The sequence below is a fragment of the Quercus robur genome, chromosome 1 (genome assembly GCF_932294415.1).
Source record: "Quercus robur chromosome 1, dhQueRobu3.1, whole genome shotgun sequence".
Taxonomy (NCBI): Eukaryota; Viridiplantae; Streptophyta; class Magnoliopsida; order Fagales; family Fagaceae; genus Quercus; species Quercus robur.
In genome coordinates, this window is record NC_065534.1 from 5867895 (window position 1) to 5877495 (window position 9601).

General features: G+C 33.4%; 1 protein-coding gene across 1 annotated transcript; it reads right to left on the reverse strand.

The window, feature by feature from the left end:
• Window positions 1–1166: 1166 nt before the first annotated feature.
• On the reverse strand, window positions 1167–4486 carry LOC126717762 (ADP,ATP carrier protein 1, mitochondrial-like). Its single transcript, XM_050419647.1, has 4 exons — window positions 4384–4486; window positions 2530–3048; window positions 2063–2434; window positions 1167–1724 (listed from the first exon to the last, which is right to left on the reverse strand). The coding sequence occupies exons 2-4, from the start codon at window positions 3025–3027 to the stop codon at window positions 1428–1430; spliced, it is 1167 nt and encodes a 388-aa protein (XP_050275604.1). The 5' UTR covers window positions 3028–3048; window positions 4384–4486; the 3' UTR covers window positions 1167–1427.
• Window positions 4487–9601: the final 5115 nt, after the last annotated feature.

Sequence of the window (9601 nt, forward strand, 5' to 3'; positions counted from 1 at the left end):
GTGACCTCTGCTACATGAGGCGTGATTCCAATCAATTGTTAATGTGAGAGAGAGAGAGAGAGAGAGAGAGAGAGAGAGATTTATCAAACAAAATTAAAATTTCCAGGTTTGGAGTATAATACAATATCAACTCTTGGCCAACATATATAGTTATATACCAGGATCCTGGACTAACAAAAAAAAAAAAAAAGGTCATTTCTTTTATTAAATTAATTTGCATATGTTTTATACTTTCTTGCAACCACCAAAAGAGATTTACTTCACAAATTCTTCTGAGCATTAGAAATAGAGGCTTAAATTTTGAAAAACGACCCAATACTTTTTGTAATGGATAGTAATCATCCGCTGACTCTGAGGATGAAGTCTTAGGGATTAGTGATTCAAAAAAAAAAAAAAAAAAAAGTATTAGGACTTGGTAAACCTTCCATGGAAATTGTTCCTCTCTAATCTGCTTTGTGAATCTCCACATTGTACATGAAACGATGGAACGTAATGTGTTTTTTTTTTTTTTTGGTGTCATTTTGTAGTTAAACTATACCTATCACAATCCACAAAACCTCCAATCTCACTCCTACCAAAGGCTGTATGGTTTAGTTGTAAGATAAAACCATCATCACCTTACTTCCATTTTGTTGAGGATAAAGTTTGGTTAACATCTTTGCATAATTTTAAATATATAACTGTTTCATTGCATGTTCTTTATGTTCTTAACATGTATGTCATATTTTGTATAAATCGAATGTTATTTACTATTCGATCAATAAACTTATTTTTTATGCATAATATTAGAGTATAAAAACTTGAAATCAAAACATTTGAATGATGGAATAGTTATAGATCTTTAATCTTCAAGAAATTTTACAAGTATGAAATATATAAAAAGAAAATGTAATTCAATGATGGATTTATCAATATTCACATTTAATAAATAGACATTAGGTATTGAGAGAAATTGTAGCCAAATTCTGTCATTTTGTTAATAATATCAAAAACCTTAACAACAAGGTTCAAACAAGGCCGGTTTAAATACCACAGCAAAGCAACTAATTTCAGCTGAATATCTTATTTATAGCTTTCATCAAACCTGCTTTCTATCTCAAGTCTCAAGTAAAAGAAAAGAATGATCCACAACATAGCAAAGCTCTTACGAAATTCTAAAGATGTGGTAAAATTCAAAAGGCGATACTTAAAATTGCTTATGAATCAATAATCCAACAAAGTGAAATTGCAACTGCTTTGAATGATAATCGAAGATTATGGGAGAACAAAAATCCTTCAAGAAGGAAACAATTTTTTCGTAGCGAAAGTCCTCTAAACTAAGTTATTCAATTGAATAAAGAATAAATTCATGAAAAGCAGAATTCAAAAAGATTTTCATCAACATCTATAGTTATATGGGAGTGGAGATGTCTCTTTGTTCATCTTAATTAGGCGCCACCTGAGCCATACTTCTTACCAAACACGATTAACTGAAGCTTGTCATAACCTGCAAGCACACCAGCACCAGCAATGGCACGGAGGATATTTGCACCAGCTCCCTTAAAGAGAGATTTGGCACCCTCATTCTTAAGGATTTGAGAGAATGCATCGAGGGAGCTCTTGTACTTGACAGCCTCACCAGATGTCATCATCATTCTTCTCCGGACTGTATCAATTGGATACGAGGCAAGGCCAGCACCATTTGTGATGAGCCAACCAAGAGCAAAGCTAGCAAAGAAACTATCCTGAAATCATCCAGAAGATATATATGAGATCAACTGCTCTCCACAAATCTAACAATTCATTGTAAACTTGAGATAGAAAAACATGATTCATTTATGGTAAAAGAGTTGCAATATTGAACATTGCTTAGTCGAAGCACAGAACATAAAGAACTAAGCCTAAAAAACACCACAAGTTATTCTTAATTCCAAAATTTAGAAACATGTCAATAAGCCTAAATTATCAGTGATGGTGTTAATTATGGATATATCCATGCTATGTAAGTATTAAAATCACCAACAGAATCATCATATCATATCATAATTATAAATAAAATGAATCCCCCAACTAACTCACTAACCTGCATCTTTCCAGTCAGGAGCACCGGCTTCAATGAGTCATACATTCCGAAGTATAAACCACGGTAAACAATGATGCCAACACAAGAAATGTTGAAGCCACGGTAAAGGCCAGCAATACCATCCGATTGGAGAGTCTTCCTGTAGACATCGATCATGCCATTGAATTGCCTCTCTCCTCCCTTCTTTGCAGCCTTAGCATCATTTGCAAGACGGGTTCGAGCATAATCCAAAGAGTAGACAAAGAGCAGGGAAGAGGCACCAGCAGCACCACCAGAACCCAAGTTACCTGCAAACCATTTCCAGTAGCCATCCTTGTCTTTCTTGAAGTTGAACAGCCTCTTAAAGTAATCTTTAAAAGCAAAGTTCAAGGCCTGGGGGAGAAATTAAAAACTAATTAAATAAACACACGTACTGCAATAAAAGTTACTGCTAAATTGAAATGCTAGCAACATAAGAAAAGGCAAACCTGTGTGGGGAAATAGCGGATGACATTAGCTGTGTTCCCTCTCCACAATGCTACAACGCCCTCGTCTTTCATTGTTCGCTTGAAACAATCTAGAATTCCCTTGTAGGGTTCAGATAGCCGACCAGTCTTGATCATCTCATCCTGGTTCTGGATCAAGAGCTTCACACGCTCAATTGGAGCAGCAGCGGTTTTGGACACAGCAGCAGAAACTCCACCCATAAGAAAATCAATAACAAAGCCAGAAAAGCCTTTCTCTTTTGGGGCTTGGACAAACACAGGTGAGGCAAGCAATGACAAATCCTGTGTAGCTCGGCATGACTGAGTCATGGGACTTTGCAATCCTGCATTGGAGTAATTTCCATATGCAAAATTTCTCTTGTACAAAGCAGGACTTTGAAAGCGGTTTTGAACATCTTGGGAAACGCTGGAGCTGTGATGGAGCTGGCCAGCAAACTTTTGCATGACAGTTGGGTGCTGGTGCCTATCAGCCATAGCCATCACTTCTAGCAGTTAAAACCTCTGCAACCCATTTCAACACATAGAGGTCAGAGAGGACCAACATAAGAAAACAATAACTATCCAGAATGATTGAGATAGTTACAGACCACAAAATGGTTCAATCAGTGTACAGATAGATCAATGAAAGATAACATCAAAGTTCTACACACTGAATCTTGTACCTCTTTTTTTTTTTTGATAAGTAATAAAAGTTTTATTGATAGCAAAAGTGCAATGTGTTTACAATTGTAAACTCACAGAAATGCAAAAAACGACCATTGATCAAAAAATTTATGAGCCTAAAAACACCACAAAGGTCCAGAAAAAATCAGGTGGCAGTGTGTTCTGAACAGGAAACTGTATACAGTCATGATGAATTAGCTCAATGAAAAAATAACATCAAGCTGATTTTTCATTTTTGTGCAAGTCTGACATCTTAACTAATCGGAAAAAAACAAAAAAAAATCCAAAATCCAGTTTTATTCGCTCACAATCAATTGAAATGGACAATAACTCCCACCTTGAAAAACAGAATCAAACAGAACTAATCTCAAAAACAATTGCTATACAAGAGTGAGTTCTCTTAGTGACTTCACTACCTGACTGAATCAGTCTACCACTTCTAGTTCTAACACCAATATTCAACACGATCACTTATTCTTATTAGTTTATATGCCTGCTCAATACTTAAGCCAATGAAAATTTAAATAACAGCATTTCCCTGCTCAGATTTACCACCATAATTCATTTTTAATTAATAAAAAATGCCCATCTAGACCATCTAACAAGTTAAAATACATCGTACCCATCACACCCCAGATCTACATTGTAGAAATTAACGTACATTTAACAATTAATGATTAACCAATTAATATTTTCCAAACAACCCATTAGAAAAGAAAAAGAAAAACCAATCAAAGTTTGAATTTTTTTTATAAAAAAAAAAAAAACAACATCAATCTCAATTAATCAATTCAAACCCAAATCTAAAATCTAAACAATGAGCCTCAGATTCACATAACAAAATCAACCATCAATCATACATGGATCTAATCAAAACCAACCTGCAGAAATGATATCCAAAGCCAAAAAACAAAAGCAGGAAGACAGAATGAAACAGATCAGAGAAAACCCAGAAGCAAAAAGGGAGAGATCTGAATACCCTTTTCCTAGTTTACAATCAAAAAAAAAAATTATAACAACAACCTATAACAACCCGAAACTCCAGCTATCCTTAAAACAAACACAGCCAACCATAGATAGTTCACAGAAACACACAAAAACCACTAACACTTTTTTAGACACTAACACATATAGAAAAACCGACCAAGTCAGACACAAAGAAAGAGAGAGTACCGGTTGGCTTTGCCTTGGTTCTCGGAGAGTGAAAGGAAGAGAGGCAAGTGCAAAAAATGCATGAGGGTTTTGAATGGAAATGTGAGAGAGGGTTTTATATGGCTGTGGCTTATTTTCACGTAGAAAGTTCAAAGTTGTTGTTGTATTTTTAACGTAGGGAATGTCAAATCTGTGACGTGGTGTTTTGGTTTTGGGAGTTTGGTAACCGTTGATGTGGATTGTGAGAGTGTGAGATCTGACGGTGGTGGATGGATGGGTTGACTTTGAATTTTTGGCACTGATGGCTGTTTTGTTTTGTGTTTGTTTCACTTGAAAGTTGAGGAAAATTAGGAAAGTTTGGTAAGATACTTAATTTGGAAACCTTTTTTTTTGGTTTTTTGATTTGAAATCACGATGATTCTGTTTGGTTAGCAATGCAAACTTTGATTTGACATTTGAATCCAGATTCTTAGCAAAGCCTTGGCTGTACATGCTTTCCTTTTTGGTTTGGTTTTTTTTTTTTTTTTTTTTGGGTGTAACTTTCATAATCAATTGTGTCAGTCCAAATGAGAATTATTCACTCTTACCGAATGATTTTCTTTCTCTTACAAGGGATGTGAGTTCTTTTGTGAAACACATGGTAGGATTCCGTAAAAGTGAATAATTTCTTTTAACGAAAAATCTTGTAGCTCAGGTGAGTGTTTTTAATGGAGAGTTTATTGGACAGTTTTATATGTTGAATATGTATTAAAATGCATTTGTTCTTGTTACTTTATTTTATGTTGATTTTATTATGTTTACTAGAATGCTCAAAATCAAGATAACAAAATACATTGGTTCTGGTTCATCAAACTGGAAACAATTAAAATAGTTGGTGGATGCCAAATGAAGGATCATAAATCAGATCTCACACCTATAAATAATTTAAATTCTTTCTCTCGTCATCATCATTGTGTTTGCGTAAAATAATTTGGACTCAATTCTCGTGGCTAGTGAACACAAATGGAGCCAATGTGGCCAAAGGACATCTGCCTCTTTAGGGTTTTTTTTTTTTTTTTTTTTTTTTTTTTTTGGAAAAAGCATTTTTTGGAGTGGTTCACAATTCCCACATTCAACTTTGAAACCAACCTGTTTCCTTTTTTATGTTTGGAAAATAAGCAAATACCCCCAATTTGTTACCTTTTCAATTAAATTTAACAAAATTTTGAAGAAAAAGTTGAGGATTACACTGTTATTTTCTTAAATTGCATTTATAATAATTGTAATTGCATTAGATTTAACTGAAAAAGTAATATATTTGAAGTATTTGCTAATTCCTCAAACAAAGAGTGGGAAATTAGTTGGTTCCAAAGATACCCATTTTCTTTTTCTTTTTTTAAGATAGTGTTGCCTCTTTAGTTAGTTTGTTATTTTAGTTGGTTTGTTATTGAAGAAAAACTTTATATCAAGCCTCTTACTGATTTCATTTAATTATTATTTCTTTGTTACTATTCGAATATTTGAAGTATTTGCTAATTTCTCAAACAAAGAGTGGGAAATTAGTTGGTTCCAAAGATACCCATTTTATTTTTCTTTTTTTAAGATGTTGCCTCTTTAGTTACTTTGTTATTTTAGTTGGTTTGTTATTGAAGAAAAACTTTATATCAAGCCTCTTACTGATTTCATTTAATTATTATTTCTTTGTTACTATTCGAATATTGTATAAATGAAATTCTCAATTTTTAAAAAAAAACTTAAACTTTTAGAACAATCAATAATTTATTTATCATATAGCAAATTTTAGCTTTTTTCATAATTAGAAGCTAAAAAAATGTCAATACTAAGAGTACACATTTCCTTATAGACCTAAGGGATAAAGAATTCAATCTTATTAATCAAGCAATGATTTCTAAGCAATATTAGAGAATCCAAAATAATCCAATTTCCTTGCTGGCTAGGACCTTCAAAGCCAAATACTTTCCTAGATGTCCTTTGCAAGACTATAAGCCAAAACCACATCACTCTTGGATTTGGAAAAAGATTACAGCGCCATAGTTTGCTTCCTTACATCAAGGTTGTTGGTTGATAGGTTCCAGTCACCAAATCCCTCTTACTCACCTAGATTGGTTTCATTGTCCAAGCCATTCCCTAAGTGAGAATAATCTTCTTAATGGTATTGTGGCTAACCTCATTGAGATCAGTACAAAATCCCGGAAATATAATCTAGTCAGGAAACTATACCAATATCCCATTTGTAAGGAAATCATGCAAATTTTTTTGCATATATAGGTATATACATGGATAAGTTGTAATAATAATGTTTGAGTTTAGAGAATATGGTTTCATAAAGTGAAAATTCAAGTTTTGAAATTTTCTAAGTGAAAATTCAAAATTCAGCATTTTCGATTGGTCGAAACTTTGGCTCGATCAATCAAAATGGTGAGAAAATAATCCTGGAGTCTCTGGATGACTCGATTGCTGTTCGATTCTCGTTCAACCAATTGAAAAGTGCACTCGATCAATCGAAAGTAACTTTCAAAATAGGATTTTCTACAGAATTTTATGGTGACTGTTCAGAAAGGTTGAAGAGGTTTCAAGTCTGTTAATGATTTTATGAAACATTTTAACTCTCCATATGTGCCTTTTGATGAAATATAACCATATGGGTATAAATAGAGACTTATGTTCAAAATAGGATTTTCTACAGAATTTTATGGTGACTGTTCAGAAAGGTTGAAGAGGTTTCAAGTTTGTTAATGATTTTATGAAACATTTTAACTCTCCATACGTGCCTTTTGATGAAATATAACCATATGGGTATAAATAGAGACTTATGTTCACTTAAAAAATAACTGACTCCACAAAATAATAAGTTAAAGAGAAACATAAGAAATCCTATGGTCATTCTCCAAAATTGCTATCTGTAGAACCTAACATATTGGTTATATCATAAGGACAAATTTGCGATAACCGTTTAGCACAGAAGTGTGGGGGGCAAATATTGTCTAAGGAAAACGATATAGTGCCTCCAAATTATCTATTTTCTATTTGTCTTTTGTGTTAACATTGTTCTTCCATTATTACTTTGTGTAATATTCCTAACAAATTCCAATCGCCAAGACTGATGGCAATGCAAATAAGCTCCTATGGAAGCACCCTAACTTAGGAGAATATAAAGCTGGTAAAGCATATTCTCTAATCCACCAACATGTGAACCACACAAATAGGAGAAATCGGAGTCCCTTTGGTGTTTGCTGATTTGGAAAGTTAAGCTACCTTTGAAAATTCTCACTTTCATTTGGAAAACTTTGCATGATAATCTCCCCGTCTTTGCAAACCTCAATAAAAGAGGTATTCCAGCCTCTAACAGATGCCTGATGTGTGATGAAGAAGAGGAAACCATAACTCATCTCTTCTTACAATGTCCTTTTGCAAGAGTTGTTTGGCATGACTCTATTCTCGAGATTAGGACATTTGATCTAAATCACAACATAGCAAAACAATGGATTTTAAATTGTATCATCACAAGCAGATCTATGGAGCAAAACAGAATGAGTTATCTACAATCTCTATTCCCCATTCTGTGGTCAATTTGGAATCACAGAAACAACATTCTTCATTAAGGAAAGGTACCTAATCCAATAGAGGTTGTTCTCACTTCTCAATCTCTCATTTGCATGTACTAGGAAGCCTTCCAACAAACTCAAGAGTAGAAACACAATACCAGATAGAAACATCCTTAACTCGTTACTAACCAAAACTGGCAGATTCTCATCAAAGTGGCCACATATAGGAATAGAAAACCCAAGAGATGTCGCTATGCTTTTGAAGCCATTAAGCTAGATGGAGGTATCCTGTTCACAGGAGAAGCTAGCAGTGGGAGACAAACTCAATGTCATATAGCCTAGGAAGCTTTGGTGGAGGCAATGATCAAGGCTAAAGATCTAGGATTCAGCAAAATCATAATAATGAGCAATAACATAAGACTAGTTCAGATTTGCAATTACACTAGAAAACCATCATGGCAGGAACAAACTCTCAGCTTGGACCTACTTCAGCTGTAGCAACATGGACTGATCACACATGTCATTTTTGTACCTAAGATAGTGGTTTCACATGTGTTAGAACTTGCTGTTAGAGCTACTAGTTTTCCAGTTCACTTTTGTACACTGATAATAGCTTAATTTTGCATATTTATATCATTATTAAAAAGTATTATCATACTTATTATGAGTTAATTCATGCATTTTATAGTTTGTTTTGGAATAATTCTGAATAATCAATTTTGTGCTTAATTGAATTTTAATGCTTGAATTTGTCTTTTGTAGGATAATGAAATTAAATAAATGGATTTGTACAAGAAGAAAGCTAATGGACTTTACTTTTACAAGAGCCATGATAAAGTCAAAGAAGGTCAACCCAATTAAATTCGAGTCCAATTGGAGAAAGGAATCAAAAGAAATTTGCACCAAATCCAAGTCCAATTCAAATTAGGATTCCAATCTACGCACCACTTAGTATTTGAAGCATAACTTTCAACTTAGATGTCCAATAGAGATGATTCAAGTTGGGCTAGAAAGCTAACTTAAAGGGCTATAACTTTGTAGTTAAAGTTCGAATTCTAAAGTTAAATTGGCTAAAAACGTCAGTTAAGTGAAACCTAAAAACCTGGGATTTTCTCCAAACGAGAATTCAACTTGTAATAGGATTCTTTGACCTATTTAAAGACTCCTTAGGGTGAAATTCAGGGGAGAGCTGCCTTAGAACATAATTTAGGTTTTCTTAAAGTTTATTTATAGTTTTTAGAATTTTATTTGTGTTATGGCTTGCTAGAAGCCTTGCTAAGGCAAATGGTGAAACCCAACTGTTTATTGGTATGTTCTTAACAATTATTTTATGGTTTTAATGTTTATGTTATTATGTTTTTTTATTGTTTTACTCATCTAGAAAAGTGTTTAATTCTGTATAATCATTTGATTTATTGTAGACTCCGGGCACATTAAATGCTTAGTATTCCCTGCGAACTAATTCATTAATTTTATTTTGTCTAAAATCAATCAATTTCATGAAACTACCTTAGACAATTAATTATTAAGTTTTTATTGTTAAATCCTCCGACAAAGATCATCCTTCATATGAATTTTAGTTGAATTATAAAATAAATATTATTAAGACTAACAATAGATGAGTTGTGTGTGGATCCCTAAACCTTAGCGCCTTAATATATTGTTATTTTTTCTCAATTTAAATTACCTTTACT